Source organism: Neofelis nebulosa, chromosome 6 (genome assembly GCF_028018385.1).
Source record: "Neofelis nebulosa isolate mNeoNeb1 chromosome 6, mNeoNeb1.pri, whole genome shotgun sequence".
Taxonomy (NCBI): Eukaryota; Metazoa; Chordata; class Mammalia; order Carnivora; family Felidae; genus Neofelis; species Neofelis nebulosa.
In genome coordinates this window covers 152,636,980-152,657,504 of record NC_080787.1, presented here as the reverse complement: position 1 = coordinate 152,657,504, position 20,525 = coordinate 152,636,980, and the positions used below count along the sequence as shown (strand labels likewise).

General features: G+C 53.3%; 1 protein-coding gene across 2 annotated transcripts in view; it reads left to right on the top strand.

Moving 5' to 3' along the window:
* The first annotated feature begins 1,733 nt into the window (after positions 1-1,733).
* The window catches only part of PDE10A (phosphodiesterase 10A), a 613,983-nt gene continuing 595,191 nt past the window's right edge, over positions 1,734-20,525 (top strand). The window contains exon 1 of one of the 2 annotated variants that reach the window (XM_058735867.1): positions 1,734-2,322. Coding sequence is in view for 1 of the 2 variants with exons in the window: in XM_058735864.1 (XP_058591847.1) it covers positions 3,496-3,604 (109 nt within the window). In the remaining variant the exon portion in view is untranslated. Of the gene's footprint in view, positions 2,323-3,203; positions 3,605-20,525 lie in introns of those variants that run through there. The other variant, XM_058735864.1, reaches the window with a different exon arrangement.

Genomic DNA, 20,525 nt, shown 5'->3' with positions numbered 1-20,525 from the left:
GAGTGGCGCAGGCTGGCAGGTGGCCGGGGGAACAGCAGAGTTTCTCTGAGCAGTTGAGGCAGATGTCTGAAGACGGTGTTACTGGGGCTGGTTCGAGAGCAGGTGGCAGGTGAGAAACCAGAGGGCTGAACAGGAGAGAGGCTGGGTGGGGTGAGGGAGAAGAGGGGCTACGGATGGTCGTCTTCCTGCAGGAGAGCCCAGGGCGTGTGTGTGTGCGTGTGTGTGTTGGAGAGCAAACTGTACATGACTTGGGATTAGGCCATGCCGAGGGGGACGGTGAAGGCATTTCCTCTACTGGAAGAGGGGCTGGGGTGCAGTGCCCAAGCGGCAGGGTGACTGTGTACTGGGCAGGATCACCCGGGGGGAGCCTTCTCCCACAGGCTGGGCCACCGCTGGCTGGGAAGGTCTCTGCAGACACCACACTCTTGGTTGCCTGCTGTCCCCAGGCCCAGCTCGGGGGTCTTGGGGAAGCAAAGGGGTTCCGGTTCACTTTGGCCAGGTTTGTGGAAGCCTTTGCGAGCGCAGGTGAGGCTCCTGTGGTGTGCAGGGCGCCTCGAAACTCAATCTTTCGTGTTCCTGGGTGAGAAGCCCGGGGCGGCGCCCAGCGAGGAGGGGTGGGTGCGCTCCCCTGGGCGGGCGTGGGCCCAGCCATCAGGCCCCCTCCGGCAACTGCGCGTGGGGGGCGTAAGCCCACGGATTCCCTTGAGCGGGGTTTTGGCCGCGGAACCTCCCCTTGGGGCGCCCCCCACCCCCGCATCCCCACCCAGGTGCGCGCACCCCTGGGGGCTGGGGGTGGAGGGCGAGCGGGTTTGGGTTGGCATAGGAGCGCAGAGGGAGGCGACACCCCGGCCCCAGCCGCTGCCCTGCGCCACGTGGCCGCTCCCCTGGCTGTTGCTAAGGTCTGGGAGTTCGGGGGGCACACAGGCCTGGAGGGTCCCGCACCCCCCGCTCTCACCGCGCGGCCCAGCCGGGCTCCATTCTCTTGGTGCTCGCACTGCATTGGCAAGGAAGGCCCCTGGGGCTGGAGGGGCAGGGCAGGCCGAGCCCCTGGCCTTTGAAGGGTGGTCCTTTGGGATCTCCCCCCCCCCCCCCCGCGCCCCCGCCCCGCGGCGAGGGTGGTTGTCCCCGCGTGGGAGCAGCGCCCCCTGCAGAGGCGACGTCCTCGCGAGTGGAGGTCCCCGCGCGCGCGGGCATTAGTCCATTCACTGCGACTCCCTGAGCTCCGCGGCGGCCCTGACACGCCAGCCACCGAATCTATGAATGGGGAGAGGGAGAGAAGCCGCGTCTGCCTCCACTCCCGCCCCTCCCCCGCCTCTCTCCAGGCCGAGCCAGATACAAAGTGACAAGGGGCCGGGCGGGGGGGGGGCACTGCGGGGGCGTACAAGAGGGGTGCAAGTCTGGCTGGAGACAGCACTATTTATATACTCCCGAGCTCCAGGACAAAGAGGGCTGGTCGGAGTCCTCCGCCCCCCAGCCCCAGAGCCTCCCCGGCCCCCTCCCCGGTGGCTTTGATTTCATTACCCCCCCCCACCCCGGGGGCGGGCTGGCAGGTGCGGGGGTGGGAGCCGTCTCCGCGGGAGCAGCCTTGCCAAAGGTCCGGCTGCTGACGTCGGAGAGCGCCCGCTCCTGTCAATGAAGGCAGCGGCAGCCTGGGGACGGTCTGGCAACGAGGCTACAGACGTCATCGCCTCCTGTTGGACGCGGGGGGTGTCCGAGCAGCGGCTCCGGCTTAAAGGAAAACTCTCCAAGTTCCAGGCAGCCGCGGAGAGTCGTTCCTGAGAGCACATGCACCCCCAGATGCCCAGTGTGCGCGGCACACGGGCTGGCACACGCGCGCGCGCGCACACACACACACACACACGCGCGCACACTCGCACTCCTGTTCTGCATAGATGTGTGGGTCCAAACTTGCGGCAGCACCGAGAGAATGGGCTGAGATGGACCGGTCCTCCTTGGCGCCTGGAGGGCTCAGCGCGGCTTCCCTCGACACCCCCAGATGGAAGGGAGGGAAAGAAGACCGCGACACCCCGTTTAGAGTTGTCCCCCCTTTTCTGAGAAGATCGGCGCGAAAGCCGGGGTGCCCGAAGCCTTTGGAATATGCCTGCTTGGCGGAGCCGAAGCGAGCGTTCTTGGAGAGGTCCCGAACTTGGGCCACCGGCCTCGCCTGGCAACTCGTTTTGCGCAGTTTTCGTCGGAGCCCTGGACCCGCGGCGCTCCTGGCCGGCTGGCGCCGCCACCCCCACCTTTTCCCTCTCCCTTTTTCAAAGGCACGAACTTGAAATGAAGCGGAGACCAGGTCCGCGCCTCAGCACACTTTGGCGGGTAAGTTGATAGTTGCTTTTACCTATTATTTAACCCTTGAGAGTCCGGAAAAACTTCATTCGAACCTTTTCCCCTACTCTCCCCCCCCCCCCCCAACCCCCATCATTTCCGTCCATCCTCTTTGTCAGTGAGATGGGGCGCGAGCATGTCGTTTGGGAACAGGGCTGCTCTGGAGGAGAGTGGCTCGCGGGAGGGGGTTGGACGAAGCCTGAGTCTGTAGAAGCCAGACTCAAGGCTGTGAGACTGCAGCCAACTCTGGGTGCTGAGTGATTGCCTCCGGGCCACTGCCTGGCCCGAGTTTCCAGCTCCAAGTTCCCCACGGAGGCTGCCCTCCAGCCCCGTGATGCCAGCCTGGCAGGTGCCGGGTGAAGCGGCCAAGAGGAGCTGCTGGTGTTCCAGCACCTTCCTTCCTTCCTCCCTTCTTGGCTTCCCCCTGGAGTTCTGGATGGGGGCAAATCCCCCTCCTCCTCTCTCCATCCCTCACCTCTGCTGCCACTCTCCTCTGCCCCCCCCCACCTCCCCCCCCCCAGTCCCTTTCGCAAAAGCCTACGTGATGTCATCGGGAGGAGGGTTCGGAACCTCCAGCACCTGAAGGCATCACTGTATCGCACCCTGCAGCATTTGATTTTCTTCATTCCACCCAATTTTCTTGCAGTCCACGGAAAGCACCCCCCACCAAATATCACAAACAGTGTCCCCCCTCCCACCCCCCCTCCCCCTGCTCCTTCATGAACGGACAGGGCCAGGGGTCCCAGTACAGGGAACCCCCCCTCCCCCTCCCAGATTAGGAAGAAATCAGCTGAGGGGCCCCGAGGAGCCCTCCTCTCTGGGTGCTGAGCTCTTCTCCGCTCTCAGCTCACCCTTCTAGTGGAAAGAAGAAGAGGCAGGAGGAAGGAGAGAGCCGGCCGGTGCCAACAGCCCCCTAGACGTGGAGCTGCTCGGCTGAACGGAGGGATCTGTGCGCCAGTCCCTGCCTCCCCTGCCTCCCCTGCCTCCCCTGCCTCCCCTGCCTCCCCTGCCTCCCCTGCCCTCCATCTCCCTCCCCGGTCTCTACTCCCCACCCCTTCCGTCGCGCTTGCTCCCCTCCACCTAACCCCACCTTCGCTCTCCTCTCCGAGGGGGGAGGGCCCGGGGTGAGGAAAGAAACCCCCAAAGCCCCAGTCCCGGGCAGAGATGTCGAAGAAACGCAAAGCCCTCGAGGGTGGAGGAGGTGGAGGAGAGTCCCCGAGCCCAGAGGAGGAGCCCAGTGCCCGGCCTGGGGGCCGAGGCAGCCCGGAGCAAGGTAGGGGGAGGGGGGCGGAGGAGAGGGAAGGAGGCGGCCGGGAAGCCTCTAGGAGTTGAGATCCTCTGCGAAACGCTCTAGCCCAGCTTTTCCGGCACAGCCTTCCGGGTCAAGGCAACTTGAGTAGACTTCTCTCCCCACATATGGGATTTTACTGGTATCTTGAGGAAATTGGGGGTAGGTTGGGATGAGCTGATTCAGCCGGTGCTGGAGACCCAGATTTGGGAGAACTTGAAGCTCTGTGGAGAGCAAGGGAAGGAGGGGTGGGAGGGGAGAGGAGCTGGAGGAGGCCGGGGAGGTGTGGGTTGGGGGCTGCCGACCCTTTCCAGGTCCTCTGCCTGCCCTGCTGTCGTGGGTGCTGGTGTGACCGGCTGTCCCGTGGACGTATGGGCTGCGTGGCTGCTTGTGCTGGACACCTGTGTCGAGAGGGTGGGGTGCCAGGGCTGTCCCCGAGTGTCTGTGGCCGGTGAGGGACAGCAGGGAGGATGTCGACTTCTTCCATGCTTCTCCAATCCAGGCAGGCTGAGGGTTGCGTCATGCTGAATCCTCACCCCTGCACAGGCAGGCCCTCTGCCTTCTCCTGAAGTTGGAGGGGAGGTTTGAAGCAAATTGGGTGACGTGTTGTGATTTCGAGGAGAGATGTTGTGATGAAAGCAGTTGGGTGCTCCTCTGCCTGGAATAATAGCAAGGACAAAGTGAAGAGGGTAATTTCCTGTGGAAACAAAAGTAATACCTGGGCGTCTGGTCCCCACAGGAAAGAAACCCAAACAGACACCTTTTATTTCCCTGAAAGCATCGGGGATTTGAATAAAAGTAGGCCCAAAGGAGCCAGTCAAGCCCGGTCTAGGCTGTCATTAAAATACAAAGGAAAAATGACCCCGGTGCAAATGTTTTGCTGTCTGTTAAGCTGTGGAAGAGGACAGGGGGCGTGACCTGAATTGAGGCAGGTGGAGGGGTTGTTTTGAGCGATGGCTTTGCTTTCCAGAACTCAGCTTTGTGGTCTTGGTCGGCGGCAGGCAGGCTCGGGTCTGAGCAGAGCACCAGGAGACATGGGCGTGTGTCTCCAAGATGGGAGTGGATGGCTCTTCTCCCTTGACGTCATAAGAAACACAGAGTCACCAAAGTCCTTCCTGCGCACGAGACCTGAATCTCTGGGCCCACTGGGAACCTTTTGCACGGCTTGTGTGCATTTTAAAGCAGAGGTCGGGTTTTGGCCATCCCTGGACAGTGCGTCTGGGATTTAATAGAAATAGGTGAGAGCATATTGTTGTCCACTTACCTGGAAACGGGTTGCATTTTCGTGACTGCCCATGTTTTGACTTTATTTGCTCAGTTATGACCTTAGAGCAAAAGTCAGTACATTTCTTACATTCGTTTTGCTGGAAAACTGGCATTTGGTAAGAAATGCAAATAGTGCAAATGACTGGATCTGAATGGTCGGTGGTTTTCCGTCTTTGAGGAGAATAATTTGGTATCACCTTGAGTATCTGACAAATTCATCAGCTGAGTCCCCAGCATCCGGGTTTGACCTGAGGGTTACCCTCAAAGATACATAGCATGTTCTTCTGGTGAAGCTGCTCGTGATGTCCATGGGAAATGACGTCATTATCATGGCAAATAACAACATGGGGGCATTTTACAGCGGTTTAATAATTGACGAATACATGTCTTCCAGTTGTAAAAGAAATACGAGTTGTATCTTAACAGACACGTCTCGTCTTTTTTTGTTGAGACGCATGGTTTTAGCATTTAAAAAGGTAGGCTGTGGAGGTCCTGTACTAACAGCAAGTAATTTCTGCATTCCTTTGCGGGGAATATTTTGCAGGTCGGGACCGGGAACAGAACGTAGCTACATCCATATTACTCGGAGATTGTAATAATTTTGGAATGACCTGTTCTACAGATTGGTTTTGTTTTAGGGCTTAAAAATCTCTAATGATTTCACCGTATCCTTTGTATTTGGCAAATAAAAAATGCCACTTGATAATTGCCTGCGAGTATGTAACTGTAGAAACCATTAAGAGCGTAAACACTCAACTACTGTATTATTGTGAGTGCGTTTCTTTGGGAAATGGTAGCCGGGGCACACGCCCCAGGTGGGGGAAACATATCTTCTGCATATATGGTAGAGTTTATGGCTGTGCACACCTTGACAGTGGGAGATGGGGAGGCCGGGAGAAAACCGGTGTGAACCACACGTTATGCGCGTGCGCTGAAGTGTGCAAAGACCCTCACCCCCGTGGTTAAGGAACCGGATGTCCTCTACCTCTGCACTCAGTGCTGTTCTCGTCTTTTCCTTTGGACCTCTTGGCCAAAGTTGACAGTATGCACACGGAAGAATAGAGAAAAATATTTACATCCGTCTTGCTGGCCTTGACTATCAGAAGGGGCTTCTGTTAAAAGTTTCCACAACTCGGAAGGCCAATGTGTTTGTTCATTTTAACCATTGAAAGCGTATGATATAGCATGTAGTAAGTTAAGGCGATTGGAAATTAAATTCCAGTGGTAGGCATGGATTATAAGACCATCTGTCAGCAGGGTGCATTGATCCAAAGTTTTAAATAGCTGATAAGCACGCAGGCTACCTGGAGAGAGTGTGGTGGGACCTTGGAATGGAGGAACAAAGATCCATTGTGCCTTTTCATGCCCTCACCTCTCACCGGTCTATGCCAGGTGCACACGGTTCCCAGGCCTGGCTGAGAGGTGTGGGTATTTCCCGGTTGTTGTGTTTGAATGGCTCCTGCCCCCTTGATAGTGTCTCTAAAGGAGATTTCTTATGGGGATGCAGGCAAGGTCGTAAATGGGTCATGGTGAAGGCACATGGAAGGCTTTGGTTTTCTCCCTGACTGTGATCGCACCATCCTTTTTCATTTAGCTGAGTAAACAGGAGAAGGAAGTGCATTGTCCTAGCGTTGGCTGAACATTTCTTTGGATGCCCATTGAAATTATTTGACATGCATGCATGCGTGTGCACTCGCACGCACATGTGCCTGGCGTGTGTGTGTGTGTGTGTGCACGCACGCACGGAAAATCACGGTCAGGATATAGTCCTCTCGTGGATCCCAGCTGGCCCTGTGTCCAACACGTGTTCGGATTATACTGATGAAAGATATTTGCATAAAATGTTAACTTTGTAAAGTTTTGTCTTTCCAGCTAAGAGAAGTTTGGTGTGCCGGTAGACAGTGCCAGCCCACAGTTTTTGTTTTACTGTGCTTATACTTTTCTTTTCTTTAAAAAAAAATTTTTTTTAACGTTTATTTATTTTTAAGACAGAGAGAGAGTATGAACGGGGGAGGGTCAGAGAGAGAGAGGGAGACCCAGAATCCGAAGCAGGCTCCAGGCTCTGAGCAGTCAGCATAGAGCGCGACCCGGGGGCTCGAACCCACGCACCGTGAGATCATGACCTGAGCTGAAGTTGGATGCCTAACCGATTGAGCCACCCAGGCGCCCTGTACTTTTCTTCGTTGCTCTGAACTTCGATCCAAGAACACGTCCCGTTCAGTTAGCTGTGAAGATGATGGCTGTGTTGAAGGCTGCACGGGAAGAGTCTCTGATGAAAACACTGAATAAGTTTATTGATTGATCTCATTCCACGGGCGGATACTCTTCCTTTCCCACTCTCTTCGCACTCTCTTTATGGTAGTTTCTTTCCGAGGAATTATTGTCTGCTTAGAAACTGGTTTGACCACAGGACGTTTCATCAGGCACCCTGCCCTGAGACACAGCAGGAGGCCCTGTTTGCCCAGCTTTGTCCTGGTGGGAAGTCTACCTTCCTGGCCCTGTAGGCTCCCCGAGTCTGTCTTCCTGTCTGCGTCCTCATTGTTCTGCAGCGTTTCGTCTTCTAGTGTTTGCTCTTTTGTTCTTTTAGGATGATATTTGGACGAAAATGATGTCCACTGTTCACTATTGCATTCCCTTTAAAAATAAGTAGTTTCTATTTTTGATGAAATTGGTTAAGACCCCATCTGGCACAGTTTTCCGGCTTCCCGCCACGGCAGAGTCCCCTGAAGGTGGGGGGGGGGAGGCTCTGTGTAGAGGGGAAGCAGGGCAGGTTTGCACAGGACTATGGTCGACTCATATTTTACACTCCCCAGACTTCCTGAGCTGCGGGAAACCACCTACGGGTAGCTATTCCTTCATCTGATGAGTTAATGACTGAACCAAACATGTTACTTCCTCTGTGTACCTTTTTGACATCACAATGGCATTCGGGTTTTGTGGCTTCTCTGTGTCATTGATGGATCGTGGGTTTTGGGGGGGGCTTCTGGAACTGGAGGCAGGGGGAGTATTGTCAATTCTGTGGCTCTAAAACTCAGAAGGTAACTAAACATCTAGGTTGGTAGCTGCCTTGCATCTCCATGACCCCCAAAACTAGTTGGAATGGCTTTTTTCCTAACAGATCAATTTCTAAAAAATAATTGATGAGACTGTCTTATTATGAGAAAAACTCTCTTAAAGGGTGATTTATAATCATTAGTAAAAAAGAAGTGGCTATGACCTCTGGACCAAGAATTGATGTTAAAGAACATTCTTACAGAGGTTTGATAGCAAAGAGCGACAGTTGAGACGACTTTTCAGTTCTGTTAGTTTCTCTGGCTCCCAGCAGAGAGGCCAGTGTGGTGCAGGCAGTGCCACAGAGGATGCAGGAGAGAGGGGAGTCGGGGAAAGGGATGTTCAAGGGTGCAGAGCGGAGTCCAAGAGTCAGTTCTCACAGTTGGGCCAGAAAGGAAATTACACGTGTCTGGAAACAGACACGTGTCTGTTTCCTCCTCCTAACTTTGGAAGGTTGAATTGGATGACCCTGGGGGTGGGGTGGGGGTCAGACCTCTAAGACTTTGGTTATGGTTGTGTGAAGAGATGGACAAATTGTACCGACTCAGGACTCAGTGGTAACTCACAAAGGAGGCTGTGCAATGATAAAAGCGGCAATTCACACGCATAAACAACAATGGCTTACAGAGTGTAAGTGTTGTGTAACTTCATTATGAACATCCGGGGAGAATAGGGGGAAGAGTGATTTGTTGTAACATCCCAGGAAAGTCCTCTGTCAACTGTTAGTGTGGTCATCTGTCCTACCCGCTGCTTAATATTAAGCTCTTTTCTTGCCCATTTCCTCCAGTTTTTGTTATTTTCTGTCTGATCGTCAGGTTTCTGAAGTCACTGCTATTTAGTTGTCTGAAATGCAATGCAAAGGAATTTCAAAGTGGCATTGAAATTCTGCCAATGGCAGGATTTCATGGAGTCACTGAGAGTGACGCTGGGGCCAGCCTCACGCGTGTGCTAAGCCGTTGAAAATAGGGTTAGACTTTCATCAGAAGAAAGAAAATCAACAAGGATTATCCAGTGTGCCTGCTACTGTGTATTTTATCCCATTTTATTCTGTTTGTCAGACATCTTCGGATTTAGCACTGGGCCTGTGCTAAGTGCTGGCCATACAGGGTCGTTGAGAATGGGCATGACCTTGGGGTTAGGGTCAGGGTCATCACTGGGCAATGAGATGTTTAAGTCCTAGGACAAAATGCTCTCTGAAGTTTTCTTATTTTGCTCACTTTTTTTTTTTTTTATGGCCTGCCTGTCTCTCCCTAGGAAAATGTGTTTTTCATAAAGGTAGAAGGTTTTGTTTGTTTGTTTGCTTGTTTGTTTGTTTTTTACAGTGTACTTCTAGAAGATAGAATAAAGCCTGGCAACATTCAGTGCTCTGAAATATTTGCTGAATGAATGTGTAGATGAATGATTGCACTCCCTTTTTAATGGAACTTTTCTGCGGATGTAGGATGCACAAAATAAATGTATTACAGAAAGAGGCGAAGGAGGACTTTTAGGGGAGCCCCTAGATGGACTCTGTGCCCTCAGCTCTCCTTTGAGGCTCCTCGCAGGTACAGGTGGTGAAATCCTAAGAGGAGGAAGTACGGAGCAAGGGGTTTTCAGGAAGGTTCTGGAACCGCACACGGACTTGAGGGACAGTCACGGGGAGAGGGGTGGGACCCACAGCCTTGGACTTGGCTCCTGCATCACCCGTTCCTCCAGATAATGAGGCCAAGTCCAGGTGAGATCCTACGCCCCAGAGCCGAGAGCCTGCTGGCCCAGCCAAAATAGGAACTAGCCTGGAGATGGAATTCCTCATTCTTGCACAGTGAGATGGGTGGGGTCTCTTTCTCTAAGAGGGCAGGACACGAGATGGTGCATCAAACAGGACAGCCACCCCTACCCCTGCCCCTTCTCCCAGCAGGAAATCACCAGCACTAATTGGGTTCTCTAGTAGAGTTAGGCACAAACACTCTCCTTTGGCATGAAGGTCGGCCCCATTGGTGTCCTAAAGGAGACCCAGGGAGATCATGGAGGAGCCCGTGGTTTGTCAACTCACAATAGCGACGCACAGGAGGCCTTAATATCTGCGTTCACCTCATTCCTGCCTTCCGGGTACTGCACCTTGCCGCTAAGAGGACAAGTACCTTCCAAGAGTGCTTATGAAGCTCCCTCTTCTGAGGGCTCCTTTCTCCGCTCGGTGTCTCTCTGTGGCAACTTGAAGCATCCGTGGATCCCCTCGGAGTTTCTGTCTCCTCCGCGAGGCCAGGGCCATCTCCCCCAGTGGTGGCACCTTCCCCTCCTGAGTCTGGAGCTCCGGTGGGGTCCCAGGTGCCGCCCACGTCCCGTGTGGCTTGGGGACCGGTTCAGTAGTGTTCAGACGCTTCTTCCTTCCATTGGCCTGAAAGATTCTAGAGAAGAGGGAAACGCTTCATACACACGGTGCAGTCAGTAGAGTAATAAGTTATCACTTGGCAAATATGTACGCACGGGGGGCGGGGGGGCAACGCGAAGAAACAAAACCTTACGAATGTGCACTGATGAGCCGGTCTGCACGAATTGCTAGTGATGGTCTATACACGGCGTGGGAAAGCAATTTCAAAATTGCCGTAAACCTTTACAACGTTGCTTAAGAATTAATTAAAAATGTAATAGGCCGAATCAAGTAGTGCACTGGAGGTGATAGAAAATATCAGAACTTGTTTTGCTTCGATGACTTCTTTACGAGGCAGATAATACACAGGCAAGCATGCTTAAGTTTTGTCAAGAAATGTTGTCGTGTTAGCGAAGAAGGGAATTGACCGGATAGCCGAGAGGAGGGATTACGGTAAAGAACAAGCACCTTGCATGGAGAACCGGGGTGCTGTGTTTGCAAATAAGCAATGCCGAGTCATTCCACATGCATGCGGGCATTCGTGGCGATGATGGGTCTTCTCCCCACCCCGTCATCAGCCTGTCCTCTGCCCTCACCCAGTGTTTCTCAGATGGTGGGTAGTAACCTACTTGGGAGTCATGAAACCTGTTTTTAGTGAATCCCAGCCAGATTTGTAAAAACAATGGAATGGGGGAGAGGAGGGGGAGGCAGAAGGGGATGGGGAAGTGGGGAAAAGGAAGGGGAGGGGAGGAGAGGGGGAGGAGGGGGAGGGGAGGGAGGGGAAGGGAAGGACAAGGAGAGCTCGAGGGTCCAGCAGAATGGGCAGGTATTATTTAGTGGCCTGTGTGTATATTTGGTCTATTGTAAAAATCCGTTTCCTCCTAGGAGTTGAAAAAGGAACAAAATCCTGGTCTAGACCGTACTTGGCAGCTCTCTTGGTGACAGCGGTCCCACAGCTCCCGAATTGTTGTGGCCTCTTGGTGAAAACCAGTAAATTAAAGCAAGTCTCTTTGGATGAAGGGTTGTGACCCGGAGGGCCCTGCGCTTTGGGAATGCGTTAACGGGGCGGCACCTACGAGGCCTCTGCCCCCCCTGGTCTGTCACATTGCTGACCAAGGCAGCCCTGCCCCGAGCCACTTCCAGGGCGGCTCCGAGATTGTGCATCGAAGGTTTCCGTGTGAGGCCGTGGCTCCCCACCTAGACTGAAAAGAATCCATATATATTTAGAGCCCGATCAACAAATCATTCCTGCTTTTCTTCCAGGGTTGGGCACAGAGTAGGCAGACGGCGAATGACTTTACGTTAACGTCTGAGACAGGAACCCACGCGTTGGAACCCAGCACCGGGAGAGGGAGGAGGAAAGGAACCAGGAAGACAGATGAGAAGGTCCAGGGCGGATCGGAGCAGTCGGTGTGAACCCTTCCCCCTCAGGCAGGTGTCAGTCCCCACCGAGCCAGAGTCCTCGATTCCCCGAGGAGCAAAAACAGCTTCACCGTCCACCGCGGAGCGAAAGGCACACTGTCCTCTCTAAAACCGTTTCTGTGCTCTTGAAAACTTGTCACATCTGGTTCTTAATCCATATGTGCTTGGGGAGTATTTACCTTTTCTTTATTTTTTTCAAGTGAGAGTCCTTTAGGCTTCCACTGATACAGAGCGTAGGTTTTCACCCCCTCAAACCCCAGGAGGCTGGACTTTAGCCCCCGGTATTTATGCCATGGGTACATTTTCAGGGATCACTTGTTATTTCATGCTTTAAAATGTTTCAAGTTAAATGCAGTGGGTACGTACAGTTCTTTACTTTTCCACTTCAAGTGCCGAAATCTGGCTAGTCTAGGTTTGATAGGTAAAGAGGTAAAATAATGAAATAAATAAAGAAAAGCTTTGTGGCTGCCCACACACGCCAATCTGCAGAAATTAATGCCAAATAATCTTTGGAAATGTGTGGAACAGCCGTGGTTGTCAGAACCCGGGTCTGATGATTGAGACTTTCTAGCTCTCTTTTTAAAACTTAGAGGCAGTACATTACTGGTGTTTTACTCCCTTTCCACCCCACTTGGTTCTTAACCGATGAGGCCCCAGTAACAATCTGGGTGTGAGTTCGGATCGAGAGAGGGAAAAGAGAACGAGTTCACTGTCACACAGTCTCATGCCTCCTGTGCACACAGTACCAACCCCCTGGCTACTGGTGGCCAGGGGAGCATTTTTCCCAGCCCTTAAGGAATTTTCAGTCTTTACAGGAAGATAAGAATGTGTAACACCAGCCCTTAAGTGAGCAGTCTCATGGAAGCCATCCAAAGGGTTATAGAGTCTTCTAGAAGGGAGCGATCCATTTCTCGAAGGCTTGGTTGAGTTGAGTCATCTTGACATGTTCAGGAGGCAGTGAGGAGCCGTGGCTCATGTACCAGCATTTGGATTTAACAGCCAGAGTCCAATCCTGTGCAACTTTTCCCCTTTATTTAGAAGAGATGTTTTCAGACCAGCCCTCCCTGAAGCCGGGCCCGCTGAAAATTCTTGTTCCGGCCATATTTGCTTCCACATGCTATCTTTGTTGCTGTAATTTTTAAATTTTTTTATTTTTATTTTTTAAAATATTTATTTATTTTTGAGAGAGAGAGAGAGAGAGAGAGAGAGAGAGCATGAGCCAGGGGAGGGGCAGAGAGAGACACACACACAGAATCCGAAGCAGGCTCCAGGCTCCAAGCTGTCAGCACAGAGCCCCCTGTGGGGCTCCAACCCATGAACTGTGAAATCATGACCTGAGCCAAAGTCAGACGCTTCACCGACTGAGACATCCAGGCGCCCCTAAAATTTGCTGTTGAATAAAAAGTAAATGTAATTTGTAAAAATTGGAAAGACACAAAAGGTATATAATTTAAAATGTCTGCTTTTTTGGCAGCTAGTAGTATTTCCCACTTTGCTTCATATAGATCCTGCCTGTTTCCTCTAAATTTATTCTTAAGTATGCTCTTATAAATGGAATTATTTTTCCCATTAATTTTTTAGACTAGTTTCTTGTGTGTGGTGAATGCTATTTTTATAAACCGCTTTTGATTGTTTTCAATGTTTATTTATTTATTTTGAGAGAAAGAGTGTGTGCGCACGCATGAGAGCAGGGCAGGGGCAGAGAGAGGTGGAGAGAATCCCAAGCAGGGTCTTCACGATCAGCACAGAGCCCAACTCGGGGCTCGATCCCAGGAACTTTGAGTCCATGACCTGACCCGAAATCAAGAGTCTGACGCTTAGCCGACTGAGTCACCCGGGTGCCCCTATAAACTGCTTTTTAAATCTTGACACGATCTCAAACTTACAGAAAAGTTGAAGTACAGTAGAAAGGCTTTCTTTAACCGGAACCATCATCCTGACCATTTTAGTGTGCACTTTCTACAAACCAGGGCTTGCTTTTACACGAATGCGATACAACCATCAAAGACTAGAACCAAACATTGGTCTCTCATTGCCATCTAACCTCCAGACCCCGCTCACGTTTTCCAGCAGTTCTAATAATATCCTTAATAGCAAAGGGTCAGGTCCAGACCTACCTGTGCATTTGTCTTTTCTTTAGTCTCCTTCAGTCTGGAGCTGTTGGAAAGACTTTTATCGCTTTGGTGTTTAAAAATTTCTTTTTTATGTTTATTTAGTTTTTGAGAGAGAGAGAGCATGAGTGGTGGAGGGACAGAGAGAGAGGGAGACACAGAATAGGAAGCGGGCTCCAGGCTCTGAGCTGTCAGCACAGAGCCCGACGTGGGGCTCGAACTCGCGAACCAGGAGATCATGAGCTGAGCTGAACTCAGACGCTCAATGGACTGAGCCACCCAGGCGCCCTGCCTTGGTGTTTTTAAAGGTAACGAGTAAGGTGTTTTGCAGAATGTCTCTTGGTTTGAGTTCGTTCTGATGTGTGCTCATGGTAGACCTGGGCTCCGCCCTGCCGGGAGGAATAGCACAGAAACTATGCTGTGTTCCTCTTACTGTGTTTTGACAGGTGGCCCCGGAATTAGATTTACCCTGTAACTGACGACGTCCACCTTGACCGCTCGATCTCTTGTTTTAGGGTAGCGTGTTCCAGTTTTCTCCGTCGGAAAGTTCCGCATCCCCCCTCCCCTCCATTCTGAGCAGTAAGGGATTGTGGGAAGGTCCTTCCATCCTGCAAATACTCTTTTCCTTTTCAAACTCCTTCCTTTTCCACTCATTCACTTGTTGATATACATGAGTTTGAAGTCTTGGTCTCTTACAGGTTATCATGCATTACAGCCATTATTATTTTGAAGCTCACGTCGTCCTAGATTTGGCTAGCGCAGGCTGCTTCAAGGTCACCTCTGTGCCTTTGGGCACACACACGTCCACCTCACGTCTTGATCTCTTTCTCTGTATCTCGCTATGTAGAGAGACTGAGACGTACACACATGCATAAACACGTTCGCATCTGTAGTCTTTCCTATGTTTATCTGTATTCAGAACCGGGAGTTCTTACCAACACTTCCGTTCCAAACCACTGTTTCAGGGCTCATTCTCGAGTTTTCCTTTCCCGCTCTCTTCTCTGATAGCGAGACACCCAGCTGGCTGTATCTACACCCATGCTAGCTGATGAATTTTCTCCCCTCACTGCTGCCCTCGCTTCCCCGTGGGGACACGCGCCACACATCCTGGCTGCACCTCGAAGATCCAGTGCAGCACAGCGCTGCCCTTGGCCTTGGCCGAGCTGCCTGTCTGGCCCCGTCTCACAGCCTGAGGACTGAATTATTCAGGAGTGAGAAAAGGAAGAAGAGAAAGACGGAGAGGGACGAAGGATATTTGCTGATTTTGTGCTCTGCTACCTTGCTGACTCTTGTGTCGTTTATATTTGTTCTTCAGATTATTTTGTCGAGCGTCCCAGGTAGTCAGTTACAAATAATGGTGATTTGAGCTTCCCTTCCCACGTGTGATACCTTTACAAACTTCCTCATCTGACTGCGCTGCCTGATTCTTCCAGAATGTCATTGAAAAATGCTGATAAAGACTCTGTGGGGAGGCGTCTTTTGTTTCCGCACAGACCCGGTTGCTGGCCTTTGGGTAGAGACAGGGAAACCTCATCGGGGTGATTATTCCTAAATGCAAACCCGATCACATCACACGCCTGTATCCAACCGTGAGCGGGATTCCCACGGACCGTAAAACTCCCTTCACACCCTGGGCTTCACCTCCTTCCCCAGCTTCGCCTCAGGGCTTCTGTTAACAGTTTCATCGAGAGTGGACATTGGAGGTAGACTTTTTGTCAAGTGACTTTCTACTTCCGATGCATATATTCAGATGAGTTTTTACTTTTGGTCTTTTAATCGCTTCAAAACACTTAAAAAATGTTTTTTAACGTTTATTTATTTTTGAGACAGAGAGAGACAGAGCATGAGCGAGGGTGGGGCAGAGAGAGAGGGAGGCACAAAATCGAAAGCAGGTGCCAGGCTCTGAGCCATCAGCACAGAGCCCGACGCGGGGCTTGAACGCACGAACCGTGAGATTATGAAGTCAGACGCTCAACTGACTGAGCCCCCCAGGTGCCCCCTTGCTTCAAAACCCTTTAAAGCTCCTCGTTCACAAGGAAGCCCCTGATTAGGTATGACTGAGGTTTCCCACGCCACCTGGTCAGGCCAGGTGACCTACACAATCCCTGCGACTCGGTCCCTCTCTCCCTGTCTGCCACGACACCTCACCACGGTGGACACCTTGGCGTGGTGCGTCTGATTCTGCTCTTCCTTGGCCAAAAAGTTACCGGTATCTTTGACCCATTTTCTGCAGAGGTCTTTGGGTAGGAAACGGCCACCGTGGCAGAGGGTCATGTGACAGATCTTACTGTCATCTGGGCGTGTTAATAAGGCTTTCTGCGTAAGCTTCATCACGGGGAATGACTCCGTCCCACGTGCCCGGATAGGCTTGGATCTGGATGTTTTATAAAATACGAGTGTGCATTTGTTTTATGGAAGCCTGGCTTTCAATCTCGTACACCCTGTAAATCCCCCCGCGACTGTCACGCCTCTTGGTGAGTCATCTTTGCCTTGCGTGTGTCTCCGATGCCTTCTTCAGAGCACACGTCTGCTGCTCCTTCTCCGTCATTTCCGTCGGATGAGGGACATTGGCACAGATCAGCTCACTTTGTTTCGGTCGTTCTGTGCTACTTTCCCATAGCTTTTGGGTGACTGCTATTCTCTTTTCCCACAGGGTCCTCTGACCTGGGATTTCCGTGTTGGGTGCCCGGACCGCTAAGCGTCTGTGCCCGGATTCCCCTTGGTGTGTTTGACACTCACATACACGTTACATATTTGGGGGAGGTGAGCAGAGCAGGATTTCGGGGAATGCTATCGTGACACCTAGGAGGGGACAGACTTTGTGGAGAAAACAGCCACCCACCCGTTTACCCATTTAAGGAAACCCAGGGATCCTTCATCATTTCACCTGTGCACAAGTGCGTACCAGCTGATCAGAGAGCGAGATCTCTGGGCTTTCTCCCGGGCAGAGCTGGAGCCCGGGCCCGACCCTTAAAACAGAGGCGTCGTTTCTCGGGGAAAACGCCCCTGACGTTTCTCTTTCTTCTGCCTCTCGTGTCTCTGCGATGTCACGGAGTGCGCAACCCCAGAGGAAAGTTGGGCTCCAGACGAGGGAGCCGCCCCGCCTCCGTTTTGATACACCTGCGGGAGCTGCCTCCAGAGCGCCACCCAGCGCCGCGCTCCCACGTTCGGTCCCCTACACCTGCACCCGCCTTTGAGAGAGAGAGAGAGAGAGAGAGAGAGAGAGAAAGCAGGGGAAGGGGCAGAGAGAGAGAGAGAGAGAGAGAGAGAGAATGCCAAGCAGGCTCTGTGCTATCAGGACAGAGCCCGACGTGGGGCTCAATCCCACGAACCGTGAGATCACGACCTGATGCTTAACTGACGGAGCCACCCAGGTGCACCTGCAGGTTTAAGAACGAGGAAGCGAGTTCAATTTTACAGGGAAGGTTTATAGATAACATGAATAATTTCTTGGCAATAGCAGAGAGAAAAGAGTGAGACAGCTAAGAGAAGTCTCCGTGTCCGTGGATTTCAAACCAAGAGGTCACTGTCTTTGCGTGCGTGTGTCTTCACCTGCCAGGAAACCAGGTAACTCTATGTAGCTGACACGTCTTGGCTGTATGGTTCCTACTCTTCCCTGACGACCCGCTGTGACCTGGGGGGGGGGGGGTGTGAATCTGGCCCTCAGAGCCCAGCCAGGCGAGATGCCTGCCCCAAGGGGCCAGGGAAGTGAGGCCTGGAGTTCCCAGTTAAAAAACTGGGGGAGGGGATCTACGCGGTCACCTGCCGGTCACAGGTGCGCCTGTGGGTTTCCAACGCTCCTCAGCAGCAGGCTTTGGGTCGTTTACCTTCCGGGCCCTTTTCTTTAGTGGTAAAGCCATTTGTGTATTTTTCTGCTTGATGCTTCCAATAAAGTTTCCACCACAGTCCTCTGAGCCATACTTTGTCCTCCCACTTGAGAAAATTTTGACCCAGAGATTTAAATAACCTGTGCTGTCACGCAGCTCGCAGCTGGGATTTGAACCGGGAATTGTGCCGCTCGTGTTGTCTTTTAAAATACGAAGACATCCAGGGGCGCCTGGGGGGCTCAGTCGGTTAAACGTCCGACTTCGGCTCAGGCCGTGATCTCACGATTGGTGAGTTCGAGCCCCGCGTCGGGCTCTGGGCTGACGGCTCAGAGCCTGGAGCCCGCTTCGGATTCTGTGTCTCCCTCTCTCCCTGCCCGTCCTGTGCTTGTGCTCTGTCTCTCTCTGTCTCAGAAATAAGTAAACATTAAAAAAAAAGTTTTGAAATACCAAGTCACCCCCTAAGAAAGTGAAGGAAGCACACGCCAGGCCCGCGGGAGCGTCGGACGAGACGGCGTCCCGGGTGCTGTTCTAGAGACTGATGCGCTGTCCAGACAGGGAACAAGACAGGCCTGTTTTACAGCCGCAGACTTCCAGCTGCCCCGGGTCAACATTAGAGACATTGTTGGTCCTTCCTTGTGTAAAAGTGTGTGTGAGAAGGTGGGAGACAGGGGGCAGGGGGGAGGAAACCAACATAGCTCTTGATCAATTACTCGAAAACTTGCCTTTCAGGGGACCGAAAGGTTGGCTGCATTTTTGTCAACATCTGAAAAATTATCGTTGCTGGTGCATGACCTCATGTCTAGGATCAGGTCGTCTGAGCAGTTACAACCCAGGGATGTGTGCGTGTGTGCTTGTTTCGTATTTCAGCATGCAATCATCAAAGCCACTGTGCAGCACACACATAAACCATGGGGCGCAGTCGACAGGTAACTTGCTGGTCACACGTGTCTCTGTTGAGGGCGCAAAGGCTTGACCGAAAGCAGGCAGGCAGATTCTCTCCGCCCAGGGAGTGTGGCCGGGGTCTTGATTGTCCTTGCCTGGGGCCCCTCGCTGGTGTCTGCATCCGGGTGCCTAAAGAGGTGGACAGAGACAGCTGACCTGACCTGGCTCTCGCAGGACCGGATATGACATCACCCACGGCCCATCCGGGAGCTCAAGTTGTGACGAGCGTCATCCAGACGCTTTAACCAACGTACAGAGCACGCGAGGCCCGTCTTCTGCGTCAGGCGGTTAGAGTCTGGAAAGACAGACCCCGGACCCGATCACATCCTTTCTCAGGGTCCACGGGAAAGCACGTTGCTCCACGAATCTGTCCGAACGTGCATCCCACCTGACTTGTGTGGCCGGGCAACGCTGAACCGGGGCCCAGACCTCACGCACGTCGCTGCCAGCTTCCGAGCCTCGGGCCGCTTATGCCCTGAGCCTCGGTCTGCCCGTCTGTCCGTGTCTCTGTGCTGTTGTCAGAATAATACTGGGACACGGGATGGTCGTGAGGATTTGAAATCCCGCGTGTAAGGTGTCCAGTGCGGAGCTTCGAGGGCAAGACCCTGGGAGCGGCAGTCGTGCTGACTAGAGGGCCTGGGGTGCTGTATGGTGTGTGGTGTGCAGGCAGGGGTGCTGCTTGCCCTCTGGAGCTGGTGCCCCCTGCCCTGCCCCCAGACCGCCTCGTCAGCACGCGTCGTGCCCGGACAGAGAAGACGTGCATCGAGGCCACGGAGACCTTCGGGGATTTCTGGAAAGGAGAACTCACGACGGGCTCCCTGGGCTTCCCTCCGAGGATGGCGAGCCTCCCCTGGGACCACGCTTCTTCCGGCCGCTCGGCCGTGGATTCCGGGCCTTGCCGTCCAGCCCAGGGAACGTCCGCACAGCCTGTGGTGGCAAACTGGGGGGCGCTGGGTGCACAGGGTGGCAGACCCCCTTCTCGTAGTTTCCCAAGCCTTGGGGGGCCCGTCCAAGCAGACACGGGTGGGGAGAGGCGGGCGGCCTGGCCACTGTCCGTGGGTAAAGCTCCAGTCCCGTGAGGAGCCGGCAGTGTCCCTGCCGCCCGGCCCCACTTGCTTGCTGTGACAATGTGTGCCTCCCGTTAAGGGACGTGCAGCGTTTCCATGCGACCATTCTAGGTGGCCGTTGCCCCCCGGTCAAGTAGGACGGGACCCCGTTTGGCCGGCGTGGAGTCAGTTGTCATGCGATCTCGTCCCAGGACCCGAGGCCAGACCGGAATCCCGGGTCCTGACTCTGTCTTCATCCCGGGGTGGGGGGCGCGGGGCGCGGGGGCACGAGCACCTCCGTGATGAGGACTGAGTACCCAACTGTGGGCGCTGTGCACCTGCGCCTGTGGGGCCCCTGCCTGCTGCCTTCTGTTAAACATCTTGCTGGATGTCTGGCTCTTCCCTGCCCTGTCTTTTCGCGACATCCAGCCCGTCCTGGTCACCAGTGCTCTGAAATTGGACGTGGACGCGTCTAGGTGTGGCTTCAGCATTGTATCCCGTTTGCAGTCAGCAGACCTCGGACTTAATGCTTTCCCTCCGCTGCAAACAGCGTGCCGCCGTGGGTTGAGATGTGGCCTCTTCCCCTTGCCCTGTGCCCTGGCGGGGGTGCTCTGCGCCACGGGTCCCCCCCACCGCACACGTTGGGTCTTTCTTCTTATTTTTTTAAATGTTTATTTTTGAGACACACACAGAGAGAGAGAGAGAGAGAGAGAGAGAGAGAGAGAGCACGAGTGAGGAGGCCAGAGAGACTGAGAGAGAATCCCAAGGGGGCTCCACGCTGCCAGCACAGAACCCGACGTGGGGCCCAAACTCACCAACCGTGAGATCATGACCTGAGCTGAAATCAAGAGTCAGACGCTTGATCGACGGCGCCCCCCAGGCGCCCACTGCTCG